The following is a 19,906-nucleotide window of genomic DNA, read 5'->3' on the forward strand; positions in this document are numbered from 1 at the left end:
GCCGCCTTCCCACACCTGGCCTGCTCCCCTGAAGGTCATCCCCGGAGGAGGTGGCTCCTGGGTGTGTCCCTGAGATCCAGGATAAAGCACTCCATTGTGCTTTACTTCGTGAGGATTTCTTACGTTGAAAAATTTTATGACTCTGTGCACATCACGCACAAGACACCGAATAGTCCCGAATAGCTTCTAAAGCAGCGGTCCTCAACCTTCCTAATGCCGCGACCCTTTAATACAGGTCCTCACGTTGTGGTGACCCCCAACCATAAAATTATTTGCGTTGCTCCTTCATAATTTTGCTACTGTTATGAATGGCCATGTAAGTATCTGATATGCAGGATGTATTTTCATTGTTACAAATTGAACATAATGAAAGCATAGTGATTCATCACAAAAACAATATGCAATTATATATGTGTTTTCCGATGGTCTTAGGCGACCCCTGTGAAAGGGTTGTTCGACCCCAAAGGGGTCGCGACCCACAGGTTGAGAACCGCTGTTCTAAAGACACACAGCCGTCCCCGGCAGGCCCGTCCCCTCACCTGCCTGAAGCAGCCTCCACACACTAAATAAGACGCTCATTGGTCTTTCTTGACTTATGAAACTCGGGAGGTTTCACTGGCTTCCCGTTATGCAACCTATTACGTAATCGGGCTTCTATGTCACCCACCTTCCAACCGCCCACTGCGCATTTTCTGTCTTATGACCCAGGAGCCGTCTCCAAATTCAACTGCAATGGCCTTCTCGCCCCTCCCCCTCCCTCGGGATCCCCTCCAAGCTACAAGCCATCCCTGGAGGACTTCTCCCCGTCAACCTTTCTCCCAGTGTCCAATTTAACGAGATTCCAAGGGGACGATCCCCGTGGGGTCGGAGAGCAGGGCTGGCGTGACCTCCGCCCGCCTGGGATGGCAATGCCTCCCTGGGGAGGAAGGAGGGCGAGGACATGTGTCTGAGGGTCTCGGGGCTCTAGACATTCCCCAGAGGCTCTGAGTCCTACCTCTGCTCCTGGGAATAGCCCCAAGGTGTCAGGTGGCACCTGGGGTGTGGGGCAGATGAACGGAAAATGCCAAATTGGCTTTTAGGCAGTCTGCCTGAGTGAGAATCTAGACACTGAAGCCTTAGCTCTGACACAGAGCCACAGGCATTTTGGTGGGCGGCCAGCCCCATGGGCAGCGGCAGGGCGCCTGGCTTTCTTGCCCTCACAGGCAGCCTGGGGGGTGGTGGGGAAGGAGGTCTCTGTCCCCCACAGCCAACCTAGGCGCTGGGAAGGGGGCGTGAGGAATGAGGTCCTCAGGTGGATGCTAAAAGTTGTCAAGGCTCTGGTCGGTGTACGGCTCCTGTTGCCAGGACAACAGCAACGAGGTTGAGACTCTCACCTCTCTCCTCTCACCCCCACCTTCTCCCTCAAGAGGAGAGTTTTGCACATCAGTCCTAACTGGAGTCTGGAAGGTCCTCAGGGGTCAATGAGCTCAGACCCCTCTTTTAAAAAAAACTTTGACCAAAGATATGTTCATTGATTTGAGAGAAAGAGAAATATCAATGTTAGAGAGAAACATCAATTGGTTGCCTCTCAGAGGACGAGGGATCAAACCCACAACTTAGGTATGTGCCCTGACCAGGAATCAAGCCTTTAACCTTTTGGTGTACGGGACGATGCTCCAACCAACTGAGCCACACTGGCCAGGGCTCAACCCCCTCATGTTATAGCCTAAAAAATGTGAGGCCTAGAGGAGGTGGGCAACTTGTCAAGGTCACACAGCAAGTCCTTGGCAGGCCTGAGACCAAGACCTAGAACCTGATCTGGCCAAGGGCACTGTGGGTTTGCTCCCAAATTCTAAGAGGAAGACTGAGGGCAGTAAGGTTCTTCAACTTCCCCCAAGCAGAGAGAAGGTGCAGCCACTCCAAGAGGAAGAGAGAAAAGGAAAGAGCATCGCCTGGGCACCTACTCCACGCCAGGCTCTTTGCACACTCATCCCACCGAATCCTTGCAAGCAATGTGCGAGACTGCACTGCGAGCCCATTTTGCAGATGAGGAAACTGAGGCCCAGAGGGGTGACGGTCACAATGGACGGGAGGGGACAGAGCCAGTACTTACACTTAGTTCTGTCTACTCTGGTCCAGAATTCTTTCTGCTCAGGACAAAACTGGGGTGAGACAGACTCGGATATGCCCTTGGGAGACAACCCCGCCACTTGGGGTTGTTCCTGCCTCTGAGGTGCTGCCCCCTGAGTGATTACTCAGGATGTGGGGCTCAAGCACCCCTGGGTAGATGCTCGAGAGAAGACAAGACCTGGAAAGGCAGAGAGACCAAATTCTCGCCACGGTCCCTGGCAGAACAGGAAATGGTTCAGTGGGGTGCGTTTTCCATAAAGCTTTATTGCTGCAATGCTGGTGACTCTTTTGTGCTGACATCATGCCTGCCTACGTTTTAGGTGTTCATATGTTGAAATGATGGTGATCATTGATGACAAATTATTAATGTCTTTTTTTTGGGCCAAGCATCAAAGATGCCAGTCTTATTTACTTTTGGTGTGTGGGGGTGGTGGTGGGCATTTTACTGGCCTGTGGAACCTAAATATCTGGACCTTGTGGCAGTTAAATAAGTAATTGCTCAGTGCCCTGGCTGGGTTGGCTCAGTGGATAGAGCACCGGCCTGCGGACTAAAGGGTTCCGGGTTCGATTCTGGTCAAGGGCACGTACCTCCGTTGCAGGCTCCATTCCTGGCCCTGGTCAGGGTGCGTGTGGGAGGCAACCAATCGATGTGTCTCTCTCACATCGATGTTTCTCTCTCTGTCTCTCCCCCTCCCTTCCACTCTAAAAGTCAATGGAAAAATATCCTTGGGTGAGGATTAACAACAACAAAAATAATTGCCCAGTGAAACCACAACCTCAGAATGTCAGAAGGACGAGCCTGGCTGTCCACCCTGGGCGCGTTTGGTATCTTCTGGGGCGCCAGCACAAGCTTTGCCGTCTTTTGGGGCGAGGGAAGTCCTGCCATCTATCCCGAGTCTGCCTTGCTTCGGTGAAGTCTTGCTAATGCTGCAGCCAGCCTCTGGGATCACCTCACTTCACAGGCCTCTGGCCGCTGCCCCTCCTGCCTACGTCCTCAGGTGTCCATCTCTGTGGGATTCGGTTTCCTCGGGGCGGTCACCCGAGACAACCTGGGGGCTATGCGTGCATGCGAGGTCCACCCCCGTGCCCGCCCTCAGCTGCAGCTTGGTAAGCTCTAGTTTCCGTCTCTCTAGGACCCTGAGGTTGTCCTGAGGACCCCACCCCAGGCTGGGCACCCCCTCGGTGTAGGAGGGACAGGGTGACCAGCACCCAAGCCCTTTGGGAATAAGCTGAGAAGCAGAAGACACTGCCATTGAGCCTATTTTGGCAGCTAAATGCACAGGCTGGAGAAGGAGGGGCTGGCCTGGGAACTAGCTGTTGTTTTTTTTTCGGGGCAGGGGAGGTGTGTGTGTGTGTGTGTGTGTGGCGGGGGCGGGGGGGGGGGGCGGTGTGTGTTCCAAGATCCCCGGAGAATACGAGCTAACAGAAAAGACTTGGTTTTCATAAACCACTTCCCAGGTATGTGGTCTCAGGCAAGTTTTTGTTTATTTTACTTGTCAAGAGCCTTGGTTTTCTCATCTGTGAAATGGGGGCAACAGCAGTGTCTATCCTTGGAACAGTGGTAAGGCCACTAAGATCATGACAGTAAGGCATCAAGTATTAGAGCCTGGCACACTGTAGGTGCTTAATAAATGTCAGGTGTCTCTCCTCCTCCTCTTCCTCAAAGTCCCCAGCACGGTCCTGAACACAGAGTAGGTGTTCACTAAACGGAAGACCCCAGTATCTCTCTTAAAGTACTCAGCACGAAGTCAACACTCAACAGCCGGCAGTTCCCTCCCGACCCCCCGCCCCACCCCATGTAGCACCTGTCAATGTTAAACCAAGGCTGGATGGGCAAATCATCCTCTGAAATATAATCACAGTGTATGATTTAAAAATACATATAATTAACATCCTAACTGCAGAAGCATTGGAGGATGGAAGGTTCAGAAGACCACACCTCTGGGCCTTGCTGAGCCAGGCTGGGCTCCACCCAGGACAGGGGATTGCTGTGCAGTGGGGAAAACCTGGGAGGGAATCATCCTGAGTTCTGAACTCAACCTGCCACTGAGTTGCTGTGTGACTATGAGTGAGTCCCCTAACCTCTCTGGGCCTCACTGCCCTCATGAGTTACATGAAGGGCTTGAATGAGGTGAGTTAAGGACCCAGGCTGCATCTCTGGGTCCAGGGAGGGTAAAGGAGTAGCTAGATTGTCAAGGACAGCAGACTGTGGGCAGGCCATCGCCCTCACTATGAGAGGCAAGCTCTTCTCCAGGCTGCAGGGGAGGGGGTGGGGGGAGGAACAGGCTTCTCCTCCCCCGTGATCCAGAGAGCCTGGGACGGGGACCCTGACTTTGGGGTGAGTTGCTGGCAGGACACCCCCCATGCTAGTAGAGAAGGGCCTGGGCACCGCTCCTCGGTCCTGCATTATTCAGAGGAATCTCCGAGTGCCAGGTCTGCAGCATTGACAGCAGCCCACGTGCCGCTGAGAAGGGCGGCATGCCAGGCCCTGGGATGAGGCTCCCGGGCCAGAGCCTTGTCCACTCACCGATAGCTGTAAGGAAGAGCCCAGCCTGGTCGATGGGGCTGTTTCCCTCCTGCTCATAGTAGCTGACAGTGACCTTGGTAGGGAGGGCGTGCAGTGGGAGGGAGAGAAGAACAGAGATCACTTATCTCAGGCAGGAAACTCTACAGTGACCACCCTCCCTGCCTTTCAGCTCACAGCCTGTCAAGCCAGCTTTTCCCAAACATCTGAACCCCCTCCTCCAGGAAGCATTCCTGGGTTGGTGGGCTGCTTCCCCCAGATTATCAAACTAGATAGGGGCTTCCCATCCTCTCAGAGTGCATCCAGGGTGCTGACTGCCCACCTGTGCCCCCTGGTATATCCTGCTGCCTGCGGGGTCCCCACATCTGCAACCAGGGGCAGGGCTGAGGTGGTTTCCCTTGGATACGGCCCAGCCCCATCACTGCCATGGGGCACATGAAGTTCATAACTAGAGAACCCAGTGGGCAGAGTCTGGTCTTGGCTTTACCACCTGGGCAAATCACTTGGTGGCCTGGGCACCCAGCAGCCCATTTCATACAGGATCAAAACAAGGACATCTGTGGCTGTCACTCCCAATGATTCTAATATTCCATCACTCAGCAGCCCGCAATTTTAACCTTCCACGAAGCTGTCATCCCCTGGTCAACACAGAGCTGTCTCCTGCAGCAGCCACTGGCCGCAGGTGGCTATGAGCATTCTAAACGTGGCAAATCGGATGGAGATGTGCTGTACGTGTGAAACGCACACCCGATCTAGACTTGGGATGAAAGTAGAGTGTAAGCTACCTCATCAACGTTTTCTATGCTGCTACCATGCCGAAACGATAATATTTTGGTATGCGTAGTTAAGTAAAATATATTATTAAAATTAAGTCCGCCTGTTTCTTTTTCTCCTTTCATGTGGCTCCTAGGAAACGGAAAATGACACGTGTGGCTTGCATCTGTTTCTATGGGACAGCTCTGGTCTAGCCCAGTGGTCGGCAAACTGCGGCTTGGCAAACCATGGCTCGCGAGCCACATGCGGCTCTTTGGCCCCTTGAGTGTGGCTCTTCCACAAAATACCGACTTCTGCGCATGGGCCATGAAGTTCCAATCACACTGTATGTGCGCGCCCACACGTGGTATTTTGTGGAAGAGCCACACTGAGGGGACCAAAGAGCCGCATGTGGCTTGCGAGCCACGGTTTGCCGACCACAGGTCCAGCGCGGCCCCTGGCTCCCTCGATCAGTGGAGTGGACTTCCCCAGCCGGGGTACCTTGTCGCTGCTGGCCTCGGTGCTGGCCTGGCTCATGCTGAGCCGAAGCGTGGTGCTGGGTGAGAGAGGCCAGCGCTGCTTGCCGTTGGTGGCCACCTCCTCGGCCTGCCCGTCACACACCACCTCCACCCGCACGTGCTCCGAGCGCTTCAGGCTGAAGGTCTGGGCCCCCGCTGGGGCTGCGCTGCAGGGAGAGAGGAAAGCAGGTTAGGTGGGTCCCGGGGGCAGGTGGGATGGGAGGCTCAGGAGGAGACTCCTGGAGGCTGCAGGGAACTTTGAGGATGCCAGCTATACTGCCATCACCTGGTGGCGAAGAAGGCACTTGTTAAAGTACAGATTCCCGGGCCAATCTTGTACCTACTGAGTCAGAATGTTCGAGGGCGGGGGTGGGGAGGGGTGGGGGGGTGGGCTGGGACTCTGAATTCTCAGCAAACTTCCTGATGCTTCTGATGGGCAGCCAGCTGTGGGGGCTCTGTGGCATCGTAGGGGTGGATGACTGAGGCCCAGGCGAGGAATGAATTCGCCTCCAAGGCAGCAGTAAGCCTAGACCCTGTCTCCCACCCTCCCATCCGGTATGTGAGCTGGAGGCCAGGAGAACTCAGATGAAGGCCAGGAGGTAGTCATCCAAGTGCTGGGTTTGCACAGGGATGGAGCCTGGAATGCGGGCCCTGCAGGGGCAGGAGTGAGCTGGCTTTGCCACAGAGACCCCTCCTTCCTGCCGCAGCTTCCACAGCTCAGAGTCCCCTCCTCTGAGTCATTCCTTGGGGTTCCAGAGTGGTTTCCTATTGAGAGGAAAATACTTGGAATTTCTTGAAAAGCCATCAAGATTTCAGGGCAGGAAACAAACAGGTTTGGTCCAGTTGCCATGCACTGAATGTTGGTGCCCCCCTCCCCCCCCAAATTCACATATCGAAGCCCTAACCCCAATGCGATTGTATTTGAAGATAGGACGTTTAGAACATACTTAAGGTTAAATGAAGTCATGAGAGTGAGGGTCTTCTTATAGAATTGGTTGCCTTTTAAGAGGAGGAGGGAGAGATTTCTCCACACGCATGAGAAGGGCCATGTTAGCACACAGTGAGAAGGCGGCTGGCTGCAAGCCAGGAAGAGAGTCCTCACCAGAACCTGAGCGTGCTGGCACCCTGATCTCAGACTTCCAGCCCCAGAACTGTGAGAATATGAATTTCTGCTTTTAGGCCACCCAGCCATGGTATTTTGTTACAGCAGCGCAAGCTGCCTAAGACACTAGCTTAAGGGGAGGTAACAGGAAGGACAAAGAGGCTAGGCGAGAAAGGTGCCTAAGGCTGATGGTTTTGCTAAATCCAGTTTATGGTCTGAAGGTTCCCAAAGGTCAAAGAGGGCTCAGAGGGATTTAGGTGGCATTCTCATGGGATTTGGGACTAAGACATACAAACATGTGTCTGCCTCAAGGGCATATCTGCTATTTTGAGGGCCTGGTGCTCCTGGTACCAGAATAGTTCTCCACTATGGGCTGGGCATTAGAATCATCAGGGGTGCTGTTGAAATCCTCAGGGTTTATTTTAAGGCTACAGACCTATGGATACCATCCCTGGAGAGTCTGGCTGGCAGGGCTGAGGTGTGGCTGGGGCCGCTGAAGGTGTGAACAGTGGCCAGGGTTGAATGAGAGATTTAGACCAATGGCTCTCGAAGTTCAGCAGCAGCTGCACCTGGAGGGCTTGCCAAGACACTAACTGCTGGGCCCCTCCTCTGAGTCTCGGATTCAGTAGGTCTGGGGTGAGGCCTGAGAATGTGCACTTCCACCGTGTTTTCGGGAACTGCTGGTGCTACTGGCCCAGAGGCTAGAGTTTGGGAACCCCTGGTCTAGATGTTCAGCAGTGCCGTCTGGTGGGTAGAGCCCTGGGTGGCCACTGTGGTGAGCGTGAATCTGCAGAAGCCACCATGCAGGGCCTCTGTGACCTGGGCCCCACGACAGGGGCTCCTGGCAGGAGAGAAGTGGGCAAGGATCCGGCAGCTCATACTCATCGCTGGGAAAGGAGCTCCATAAGAACCGCCAAGGCCACTCAAATTCTTGTCCATCTACCCTCTAAATTCCCAGCCTATTGTGGGAACACTGGGCTGAGCTGAGGCTGGACCATGGCCATGCTGTCATCTGTCATCAGGAGAAGCAGAGAGACTAAGCAAAAACCCTGGATTGGGGACACATGCACAGAAGATGTGGGTTGGAGCCCAATTTGCTACTGGCTTGCTAAGGGGCTGTGATGTGAGTGTGGGGCTGAGCAGGACGGAGGTGAGCCTTTCAGAAGCACCAGGCAGCATTTCCCAAAGGGAGGTGTGGGTACACGTGTAAGATGCTTTTAGGCGGCACGCGGATGAGCATTTTAAAAGATGCATGTATCTATTAAATGTGTTATCTTTTTAAGGCAGTTGATAAAGGCTTGCTACGTATGGCAATGACATAAGATCTCCATTTAAAACAAAGTTAGAAGAAAACTGTGAGTCAATTTAAAGTAAACTGTTAATAGCACTATAGGTGCAACATGGTTTTGCTAAAAATCACAAGAGCTTGGGCAATCGTGGGCTCAGTCCTGGGAAATATTCCTCGAGTGCAAGTCCCTGCTGTGACCACCAACTTCCTGGGTGGCCTGGAGCAAGGTGCTTCTCCTCTCTCTGATTCATCAAGTGTGAATTGAGTGAATGGGACCAGGTCCAGGGCTAAGATCTGAGGTTCTGAAAAGCTGGGGTTCTCTCTGCTGGATTCCCCACTTCAACTAGAGCCACTGTTATTCCACCTGGCTTTATATGTTGGGTTTCTGCATACAATTCTATTTTGAAAAAAACGCTTTATAAACTCGCAGGGTAGGATGTTGGTTTCGGACCCAGACTGGCAACAGTTAGTGCTGTAAGCGATGCTTCCTGCTGCCTTCTTTCCTTCCTCCCGGCCAGGGAGACGCTGGGGGAGGCCCAGAGGCTCAGGGGGTTAACGCCTGGCCCACACTAAAGCTCCAGGGCCCCACACCCTCCTACTACCCAGCACCAGCCCTGCTCCAAGCTGAGCAAACAGCTATTCTTGGAGCAGCCCTGGCAGAAGCAACAAAGGCGCCCATTGTCTCAGGCGGATCCTGTTGGCTGCCTCCCTTCCCAGAAGAACCTCTCAGAATCCCCCCCAGAAACCAGAGAGCCAGGGGCAGTGGGCGCCTCTGCTGTCCCTGGGGGCTGCAGGGAGGCGCCCAGGACAGTATCCAGGGCAAGAGAGTGGGGGCGTTGGAAGTGGCTGTGATCTCCTGCTTATGGGATAGCAGCAAAGATAAGGATAGTGTGGACAGAAGGACCAGCTGCTACGTCCTGGGACCTCTACTCTGCCCACCACTGTATCCCAGCACCCAGCACGTGGCCATACTCACTATAGACTTTGGGAATAAATGAATGAATGAAGCCACCCTTCTTGGCTTCCCAAACTCTGCAACTGGAGTGACTCAAAAAAAAAAAAAAAAAAAAAAAAAAAAGATACCAGGTCCCTCGCCTGCTTGAAATTATGCAGAGGCGCCCCAGTGCCGACCCGTACAATAAAACCCAAACTCTTTAGCCTGGAATTCACTCAGCGGCATTTCACCACTACGTCTCAGCTTGACTCTCCAGACTCATTTTCTGCAACTCCTTCCAACCTCTCCACTGCCTGCACTGTTCCATCTCACCGTGCTTTTTGCATATGCTGTTCCTTCTCCCTGCAATACTTTCCCCTGAATTCTCTGCCTGACAACTGTCCCTCCCTACTTGAAGACACAGTTTAGTGGGTTTGTCCCCATGTTTATTTTCCCCTGTGGCTGTTAGCTCTTTGGAGATAGGGGCTGTCTTTCCTTTTGTTTCAGCATCTGGCCTAATGCAGGCATGCAGTAAATAGAAATATTTGCTGCAGGAAGGGCTGGAAGAGGAGGGCTTGCTTATGCCATTAGTCATTCATTTCACATGTGTTTATTGAGCACTTACTATGTGCCAGGTACAGTTCTAGGTGCTGGGAGCAGATTGACAAAAAACATTTCCGTCCTGACCAGTTTGGCTCAGTGGATAGAGCGTCGGCCTGCAGACTGAAGGGTCCCAGGTTTGATTCCGGTCAAGGGCATGCACCTTGGTTGCGGGCACATCCCAGTGGGGGGCGTGCAGGAGGCAGCTGATCGATGTTTCTCTCTCATCGATGTTTCTGACTCTCTATCCCTCTCCCTTCCTCTCTGTAAAAAATCAATAAAATATATTTAAAAAAAAACATTTCCTAGACCAGTGATGGCGAACCTATGACACGCAAACTCATTTTTTTGGTTGACTTTTCTTTGTTCAATGGCATTTAAATATATAAAATAAATATCAAAAATATAAGTCTTTGTTTTACTATGGTTGCAAATATCAAAAAATTTCTATATGTGACACGGCACCAGAGTTAAGTTAGGGTTTTTCAAAATGCTGACACGCCGAGCTCAAAAGGTTCGCCATCACTGGGCTAGACGCATGGAACATATATTCTAATGGAAGAGAAAGACTTTCAGTGAATTACACAATTGATTGTGTGTTTACAGCTGTGGTCATTGCCATAAAGGAGACGCATGGTGTGCCTGAGGCCCTGACCGGGGAGTCAAGGAAGGGTTCCTGGAGGAAGTGGCATTTGAGCTGGGATCTACACTTTCCCCTCTGAAGGAATGACAAGAATTAATAGCCCAGTGTTTCTTAATCTGAGCATGAGTCAGCATGCCCCGGAGGACCTGTTAAGATACAGGTTGGTGGCCAGCCCCAGGGCTTCTGACTCAGCTGGGCTGGGCTGGGGCCTGAGGAACTGCATTTCTTCCCCTCTCCCAGTTTCACGGAGGAACACTGGACAAACAGAATTGTATGTATTTGAAGTGTCCGACGTGATGATTTGAGACACATGTACGCTGTGAATGAGAACAGGCGTTGCTAACAAGCTCCCAGGAGAGGCTGGTGCTGCTGGTCTGGGGGCCACAGCCTGAGAACCACTGACTTGGACAGAGCGAGGAGAGGAAGCAGGGCAGACGTTTCCAAGCAGCCAGGACAGCAGGGCGAGGGTTTGAAAAGGACATTTGCCCAGCGCATGGGAGAAGCTGGAAGGAGGTCTGTGAGTTTGGAGTTGGTGAGCCGGGGGAGGGGAGGAGTGGGAGGAGAGGGCCAGGTCATGGCGAGGAGCTGGCCTTTCTCCTGAGAGCATGAACGCTTCAAAGCGGGGGGGTGGCAATTGTTTCTGCGCTGTAGGCAGATGGCCCAGGGTGCAGGATGCAGGGTGGGGGACAGATTTCAGGAGAGCAACACCGGGATGAGGGAAACAGCGAGAAGGCCACTGCAGCTGTCCAGGTGAGCGATGGTGGTGGTCTGGGACCAGGTGGTGGCCATGGAAATGGAGAGGAAAGGCTGGTTGGTTGGTGTCAAAGGATCTTTGAGCAAGGCTGGAAAGCAGTGTCAGACGTAGAAGAGGGATGTTCACTGGTCCACCCCAGGAAATTCTGGGCTTTCTGACTTAACATCTGCCTAGCTTCACAGCTGCCGGGAGCTACCCAGTCTCGGTGGCTTCACCCAGTCAGTAGTCAGGGTCACCAGTGTGGCCTTGCAGGCGGGGGTAGCTCACTCAGCCCCAGGCTTGGGCACAGCATGCCTGCTCCTCGCTGGCGTCTGGCTCTCAGCTCGTCCACCTGCCCTGAGCCTCATTAACACCAACCGGGCTCAGCTGACCCCAGCTCCTGGCAGCCTGAGCGCGGCGTCCCGTCCTCAGGTCTCTGCAGGAGTCTGAGGGGGTGTGGGTGCCAGCCTGGCATGCAACCCCAGGTGAGCCTCCTCAAGGTGAGGGGCTGGGGAGGGAGGCAAGGCCTCGGTACTGGCAAGGTGGTGGCTGGGTTTGAGGTGGGAGGCTGCTTCTAGACAGGAATTGGAGGCAACCATGATGTCTGCCTTCAGCCAGCCTCCCTCTCTGCTTGGTAACCTCAGCAGCCTCTCTCCAGGCACTGGTGCCTCCTGCTGCCCCGGGTCCTCTCCTTAGGGAAGAAACAATGTACTCTATGGTCACTGTCTCCCCAGACACCGTTGATGACTCCCCACTGCCTACAGAACAAAGTCCATCGCCTGAGCCTGGCATTCAAAACCCTGGTCTGAGCTTCCTGACTCTCCAGCTTTATCTTGCAGGACACTTGAACTCTGCCCTTTTGGCCCCGATGTGTCCCACGTTTTCTGCTGGGTACCCCCTCGTCTGCAGAGCATGTCCTGGTCACACTGTGAACACCTGTCCCTTCTGCATCCTGGTTACCACCTCTTCCAGGAAGTCTTCCCTGATCCATCAGTCAGGACTCATCTTTCCCTCCCTTTGCTGGTGCCTCAAACAACACTTAACAAATGCTCAGCATTTCTCTCTCATGAGCATTATGAACTCTTTGAGGCCATATCTCATTATTTTTTGATTTAATAATATATAATGAACCCAATACCAACTCATGATAGCTACTTATGAGTATTTATTAGGTTCCAGGTACTGTTCCAGCCCCTGGGCCCACATGATATCAGTCCATCCTTTCGATAACCCCATGAAGCCAGTATTAATGTCATCCCATTTTACAGATGAGCATGTTGAGGCCCACAGAGGGCAAACCCTTGACCTAAGTCTCAGGGCCAGTAATGGCAGAAGGTGAGGTCAGCTCTAGGCCTGGCTGCTCCCTTCCTGAGAGAGGGTCTCTAAAGATCTTTCAGGAAGGGACACCTGGTGGGGGGCGGGGTGAGTGGAAAGCCTGGCTCAGGAGAGGGTCAAATGAGAAGCTCTTCGGAGCCTCTAGAGCAGTGGTTCTCAACCTTCTGCCTCTTTAAATACAGTTCCTCATGTTGTGACCCAACCATAAAATTATTTTCGTTGCTACTTCATAACTGTAACGTTGCTACTGTTATGAATCGTAATGTAAATATCTGATATGCAGGATGGTCTTAGGCGACCCCTGTGAAAGGGTCGTTCGATCGCCAAAGGGGTCGCGACCCACAGGTTGAGAACCGCTGCTCTAGAGCCCCCTACTTATTTCTCATGTGGGGGTCAGAGGCCCAGAAAGGGGACAGCAAAGGCTGGCTTCCGCCCTGGGCTCTTGGGTTAATGACTGAGGCTTGAACTAGTCAAAATTCCTGGGCAGAGGGTCTGGCATGGCTGGGCAGGAGAGAGCTGCCTCTGAAAACCGGCCTCTGCCGAAGTGTAGCAGGTGTGCCTGTCCAGCTGGGGGGTGGGCACCGGGGTGAGCCCCTGTACAGTGCTCCCATCATGACTCCGGGCCCCGTGGGCAGGAAGGAAGGCTCTCGGGGACCCCAGCTGTGCAGGGGGCTGTGGGCTTGACCCACAGGGTGCCCGGTCCTCCTGGGGACCTCACCGTTCTCTGAGAATGAGCTTGAAACCTGAGCCTGGAGCAGCTCCTGGCAGGGCCTTCTGTTCAGGGTTGAGGGCTCTGGGTGCTGTTGTGATTTATGGGGCCGCCTGACTTGGCCTGATTCCCCTGCCCATCATTCTCTCAGGAGCAGGTGCTGCTCTGGCCAAGGTCGGACACGTGCCCCGACCTTCCACGGGCCCACCCAGCGGAGTCTGGCCCTTGCAGTGGGGGTGAAGAGCTCAGCCCAATGACAAGCCAGTCCACACACATCACAGGCTGCACATCATTCGCTCGTTTGTTCATTCGTTCATTCATTCATTCATTCATTCATTCATTCACTCAACTACGAAGCCCTTCGTTGACTTAGGGGTGGAGGGGCACGGGAACCAGCAGGGCAGTGAGCATGGAGCGGGGACACACCTAAAGCACAAGTCCCCAAAGGCAGCCACTGGCAGTGCAGTCAGGGGCCTGGGCTCTGCGCTGCCAACATTGTCAGCTGTGTCATCTTGGACAAACATTCCTTACCTCAGTTTCCCTGACTATAAGAGGGGGCAATAACAGCACTAACTCCTTAAGTTGTTATGAAGTTTAAATGCATGTAAATCATTAAATATGAATAAGATGAATGTGCAAGGTGCTGAGAAGGCTGCCTGGTTCAAAAGAGGTGTTAACTAAATGTTAGCTAGGAATGTGCAGTAAGTAAGAAGATCTGCAAAGAAAAAACCACAGTATGAGGCAGAGAGGGCCTGGGGCTCGGGGAAGGGCACCATGACATGCTGGTGGAGGTGACACTGAGCTGAGACGTGGTGGGTGAAGGTCAGGCTTGTAGGTCTGGAGGATGGTGCTCCAGGCAGAGGGAACAGCACCTGCAAGGCCCTGCGGCGGGGGTGAGCTTGGTGCACTCCAGGGCTCACAGCGTCCCAAAGCCAATGTGGCCGGAGCGGAGTTTGTGCTGGAGAGTTGGCAGGAGAAAAATCAGTGAGGCAGGGCCTGGCACTCTATGGGGAGGGGAGACCAAGTCCCCATCGCTTCAGACCAGATGGCAGACCCTCCCTGGCCTTTGTCCTAAGGATACTTTCTAAACACACCAACCAAGAGCCAGAGGGAGGAAGTCTGGGAGCGAGTCGAGGGAGCGAGATGGGGACGGGATACAAATCGCACTCTTCCTGGCTTCCCCAGCGTTTTACTGTGCCAACGTCTAGGAACTTCTGCCCTGGCACCCTCTTTCCATCTTCTGCCAGAGAGTGAGGGGCAAGGCCCCACTGAGAAAGTGACTGGTCAGCCTGTGCCTTGGGGGTTCCTGGGGAAGGGGGCAGGGATCACCTCCTACCTCCTACCTCAGGGGCTCATCCTGAGGTCAAATGTAACCAGAAGACTGCCCTGCAGGGGCAAGAGACAACTGTTAACACCTACTCTGCCCTGGAGCTCCTGCAGGGTCAGGGCACAGCCCCTGGCCTCTCCCCACCAGGGACTGGGGGTAGCTGCCCAGTCGGAACCCTGAGCCCGCGCTGTTCAGTACAGTGGCCACCGGCAACAGGTGGCTGTGGAGCATCTGAGATGCGGTTACCGCACTGAGACGCGACGCGACGCGATGGAAGAAGCCGAGGGAAGGACAGGAGGAGCTGTCTCCCTGGTGGTTTGTGGGTCAGTGGGAGAGCGGGCAGTGTGTGATCCGCCGTCACTTTACTCCAAGGCTGCCCTTTCTCCAGTCTCTCCAGGCTCCACGGGTGTCCCTGGCTCCCGCTCAGGAAAGCATCACTCACCAGAGATGGTGAAACCAACCTGGGACACCACTCCCTTCGTGCCCCCCTCCCGCTTCAAGACACAACCAGAGGGGACTCAGGCCAGGCCCAGTGAAGAAGCCACGGCCAGGTAAAGAGACCATGGGGCGGGGGTGTGCGGGGATTGGGTGGACAAGGCATGCGCGGGCCAGACTGCGATAAGTGCACGTGAGAGCAGGGAAGGAACCGGCAAGTATCTTCAACGACTATCTCAACGTACATCGCCACAAAAAGAATCGCACTTCCCTCTTTCTGCGCATCTGCTCGGAGCTTGCGGAGACGAGCACTCGGAATGTGGCTGGGTCGGGGCATCCGTCCCCAAAGGGGCCAGTTTTGCTGGGAGAGGGTGGGGGGGTTGTAGGGTCTGCTGGGGATGAGGAAGGTGAGGGCCCTGCTGTGTGTGTATCTCGGGAAAGGGAGGCCCAGGGCCCTTGGGAAAGGGCGTGGGAGCTAAGGCCTGTTCCCTTATGTCTGTGACTCAGAAGGAGTGAGGAGTCAGGATACCAGTCCCTAACTAACTGGGCCCAGGGTCCACCAGGCCTTGTCCTTTGGGGTCTCTTTGGAGACCCTGGGGGGCAGCACCTGGGGATTTGAGTCAGGACCTTTGTCTGGGTCAGGGGGGACGCAGTTGGAAGGGGAGGGTCAAAAGCAGATGAGTGAGGTCTCTGGGGGCAGAGGGGCCATGGCCCAGGCAGAGGGGGGAAGAGGCACTGGCTGAGAGGGCCATCCAGTTCACCCTGCTAGCTTTAGGGTCACACAGGATAGAGTGGAGGTTGAGTCTGAGTCTGAGTCAGACAGAACTGGACCTGAGTCCTAAGTGAGGTTGGGCAAATGGCTTCATCTCTTTGAGCCTCACTCTCCTCATCTACAAAATGGGTTGATCCCAGCAGGACCTCCAGGTCTATGGGGAGGAAGGTGGCAGGTAATGCATTTGGTTCATAAGAGCTTACTCATATCCTCTGCTGTTATTAGTACCGACAGGAGCTCTTACCACTACAGAAATAGGAGTAACAATAGTAGTTACAGCCCAGCCTCTTTAGTTCCTGAAGAGGCTTCTTTTCTTTTCTTTTCAAAAAAATATATTTTATTGATTTTTTACAGAGAGGAAGGGAGAGGGATAGAGAGTTAGAAACATCGATGAGAGAGAAGCATCGATCAGCTGCCTCCTGCACACCCCCTACTGGGGATGTGCCTGTAACCAAGGTACATGCCCTTGACCGGAACCCTTCAGTCCGCAGACTGACGCTCTATCTACTGAGCCAAACCAGTTAGGGCAAGGGGCTTCTTTTCTGATCGTCACAACGGGGGACTGCTACTGGCATCTCGGGGTCAGATGCCAGGGATGCTGCCAAGACATCCTACGATGCACAGGACAGTCCCTACAACAACGAAGTCTCTGGCCCACAATGAGACAGCGCCAAGGCTGAGAAACCCTGCACCTGTCGTAGGTTCCTGGTCTGTAGTGAGCAGGCCCTTTGCCTCAGAAGGAGCCCTGCGCTGTTCAGCAGGGCGGCCACCCGCGACAGGTGGCTGTGAAGCGTCTGAGATGCGGTTACCGCACGGGGATGGGATGTGCGTATAGAATACACACTGCATTCCACAGACTTCATATGAAAAAGAGGTTGCAAACGACCTAATACATAACTGTTGTATTGATTACGAACGGAAATGCTAATATTTTTGCACATAGTGGCTTAAATAAAGTGTATCGCGAACATTAATTTCACCTATTTATTTTAACCTTAAAAATGTGGCGACTGGAAAACGGAAAATGACCCGAGGTTCTGTTCGTGGCTGGCACTCTCCTGCGCTGGGCAGTGCCGGTCTAGACTGCTCCTCTCTCGGCGGGGGTGGGGGGGAAGGGGGGGGGGAGAGTCTTAGTGAAGTGTGGGTGGGAGGTGTGGGTCATTGTGGCTGTGACTGATTTCTTGAGAAAGAACAAAGATGAGTCCACACCTCCCACACTCCCTCCCCCCAATTAGGCTCCCCACCCCCTCTGGAGGTACCCTGCCAGCCTTCCAGGCTGCATCCAGGGAATAAACAGGCGGGTATGGTAACAGCAGCGGCTTAGAGGCTTGAGCGTCCTGGCTCCCGGCCGGCTCCCTGGCAGTGCCCAGTTCAGGATGGGGGGTGGGGAAAGAGGAGCTCCCCCAGGCCACTGAGGACTGGGCTGCACCCCACTGCTGTGTTGTGACCCTCAGAAACCACCCTGAGATTCACATGTGGGACAACTGAGGCCGGGGCAGCTGAGTGGGGACGGTTCCTGGTCTGTAGTGAGAAGGCCCTTTGCCTCAGAAGGAGCCTGGGGCTTGATGGTGTCCCCGTGGCCAGTGCCTGCTGAGGTGGCAGGAGGCTGGCTGGGCAGTGTTGCCAGGGCCCTGAAGGGGACAGAGAGACCGGGCTGGGGAGGGTGTGTGGGAGACACAGGGATGGGGTTTGGTGGGGGCCTGAGAGAGGCAGGGCGCTCCAGGTGACAATGATTTGGAAAAAATAAGCCACATGCGAGCCTCCAGCTCAGCTCAAGGCACAGAGATGTTAGGGGACCCATCCCAAAGATATCAGCACGGGTCCCACCTCAGTCCTGCGTGCTCCCTGCTCTCAGCACAGAGCCCTTCCCCCTGGCAATGCATGATCCTTGGACTCCCCATGGTTTCATTGACATCAGTCAACCCTCACCAGGCCCACCTCACACACTGTAGGGAGAATGGATCATTCGACTTGGCTGCTTCCTGGGGGTTGGGGGAGGTGGTGGTGGGGCCCTGACCTCAATTCCCCCACCCCTCTTTCTGCTGTCTCAGAAATCCTGCACCCACCAAGTTCAGGGACAGGAGACCGGTAGGGGAACAGGTCCCCAATAGGGGCATTCTTCTGACAAAAGACCCCACCTCCGCACCCTCAGCCCTGTGGGACAAGGTCCCTCCTGGACCCCAGGGTGAAGTCAAGGGAAGGCATTTGGGGACATGGAGGCCACAGCCAGTGCCCAAGAACAGCAGCCCCCACAGGGTGAATCCGGAGCCTGAGCACCCCCCAAGGGCCAGAGTCCGCCTCAGGGCAGCTCCCAGCAAATCCCAGAGGAAGCTCAGCTGAGCTGGGAGTGGGTGAGGTGGAGAGTGAGGGGCTCAGGGAAAAGGGGGGCATAAGGGAGAAGGGCGGCTCTGAGGGAAGAGTGGGGAAGTGAAAGGGGAGAGGACGGCGGGGAGGCGGAGGGGGTGCTGAGGTCATCCTGGGTGCTGGAGAGGGCCGAAGACTGGGATGCAGGGGAGGGGGCCTGGGAAAGAGGCAGCGAGGGCGCCGGGGCTGTGCTGGGGTGTCTAGGAGGGCCTCAGGATTTCGGGGAGGCTGATACAAGGTTTGGGGCTGTCAGGTTTCTGGGTGAGGCTCTTAGGTTTTCTGGGCGCGGGATGAAGGGCAGCTCAGGCTGGAGCAAGGCTGTCCGGTCCCGCGTCCCGGGAGGTTATCGGGACACCCGGGGCCGAGATCTCCCGCGGGGCCCGGGTCCGAGGTGGTCGGGCAGACGCGGGACCTGCTCACCTGTAGACGTCGGTCCAGAGGTGCGTGCCCAGCACGTACACGGCCTCCACGCGGCTCCCGTACTGCAGCCGCACCGTCCGCTCGCGCAGCATCTCGCCGCAGTGCCCCCGCGCGGGTGCTGGAGGGTCCGGGCGCCTGGAGCACCTGCACAGGTGAGCCCGCTGCCGCCGCCGGCGCCGGCCGCTGCTCCGCGCACCCTTATTCGGCCGCCGGTGGGCGGGGCGTGGGCGGGGCGGTCTGCTGGCTCCTCTCCGTTGGGCGGAGGGCCCGTCAGTCAACCACGACCACGCCCTCAACTCCTCCGCGTCCCCCTGGTGGCAGCGAGGAGATCAGCTGAGGCCAATTTGCTCCTTTCAGCGTCTGACTTAGTCGTTCATTCAACACGCTTTCAGCGGGCTCCCCGCTGCTGGGCGCCAGGATGCAGGCTCAGTACCGCCTCCGGGCGCCCCCAGCCTTGCGGGGTAGATAATGCGAATGCGGAGCTGCCACAGGGGCGAGGGCAGGAGGTGGCGGGAGCCCAGAGGAGTGGGTGCTCTAACCTGGCCTGGGGCCCGGGACCAGAGCCTTTTTAAAGGAGGCCTTTGCAAAGTAGGGAAGGGAGGAGAGGGAGCTGCCTAGCAGAGGCGGGAAGTCAGATACAGCATGACACCTCCTCCATCCCCCAGCAATCAGGTCGGGGAGAATGGGGAGCGGGACCCCAGCAGCCTACAGGGCCACAATGCCAAGCCAGTGCCTTGGTGGGTGGGCGCTGGGAGCCTCGGCTTGGCGAGGAGTGGTTAGGTGTGGAAGTTAAAGGAGCCATTCTGGCTGCGGTGCATGGAGGTGCCCCTGGGGAGGGTCCATGAAGACCCCCCGCTGGGGCTGTGTGGGGGCTGCAGAGAACGGGATTGATCTGGCCAGTGTTGGTGAGCTGAAATATTGATGCTCTAGTGGAGGGACAGTGAGGGGGCCCCGTTCTGGCCGGGCCACTGGGCAAAGGAGGTGCTGCTGCGGACACCAGTTTGTGTCTTGTGGAGGCTGAGGTGCAGGGGGACATCCAGTCCAGCCCCCACCGCTGTCCCAGTCCCTCCAGCCCGGACGCCAAGTCTTCCAATAATTCAGCCACGTGTGAGCAAGTCCTTGCTGGGGACGGGAGCCGAGGGGTGTGTGCGAATGGGCTATAAGAGGGGAGGGACAGGTTGGAGGGGATGAATGTTGGAGAAGGTCTGCTGGGAGAATGGGAGCCCTGAAGGGTGTAGACTCAGAAGGGTGAAGAGCTCAGACACACCCCTGACCCCAGCGGCCTCCTCAGCCTCCTCAGCCTCCTCGAGAAGCCAAGTTAGGAGGTGGTGAAGAGCCCA

At 55.3% G+C, this 19,906-nt stretch overlaps 1 protein-coding gene across 1 annotated transcript in view; it reads right to left on the bottom strand.

Moving 5' to 3' along the window:
* The window catches only part of PADI2 (peptidyl arginine deiminase 2), a 45,296-nt gene extending 26,544 nt beyond the window's left edge, over nucleotides 1-18,752 (bottom strand). The window contains exons 1-3 of the mRNA XM_036352845.1: nucleotides 18,567-18,752; nucleotides 5,888-6,071; nucleotides 4,637-4,709 (exon numbers count right to left, since the gene is read on the bottom strand). Coding sequence (XP_036208738.1) covers nucleotides 4,637-4,709; nucleotides 5,888-6,071; nucleotides 18,567-18,658 — 349 coding nt within the window. The 5' untranslated portion in view covers nucleotides 18,659-18,752. The remainder of the gene's footprint in view (nucleotides 1-4,636; nucleotides 4,710-5,887; nucleotides 6,072-18,566) is intronic.
* Between the last annotated feature and the right edge of the window lie 1,154 nt (nucleotides 18,753-19,906).

The sequence above is a fragment of the Myotis myotis genome, unplaced genomic scaffold (genome assembly GCF_014108235.1).
Source record: "Myotis myotis isolate mMyoMyo1 unplaced genomic scaffold, mMyoMyo1.p scaffold_m19_p_2, whole genome shotgun sequence".
Lineage (NCBI taxonomy): Eukaryota > Metazoa > Chordata > Mammalia > Chiroptera > Vespertilionidae > Myotis > Myotis myotis.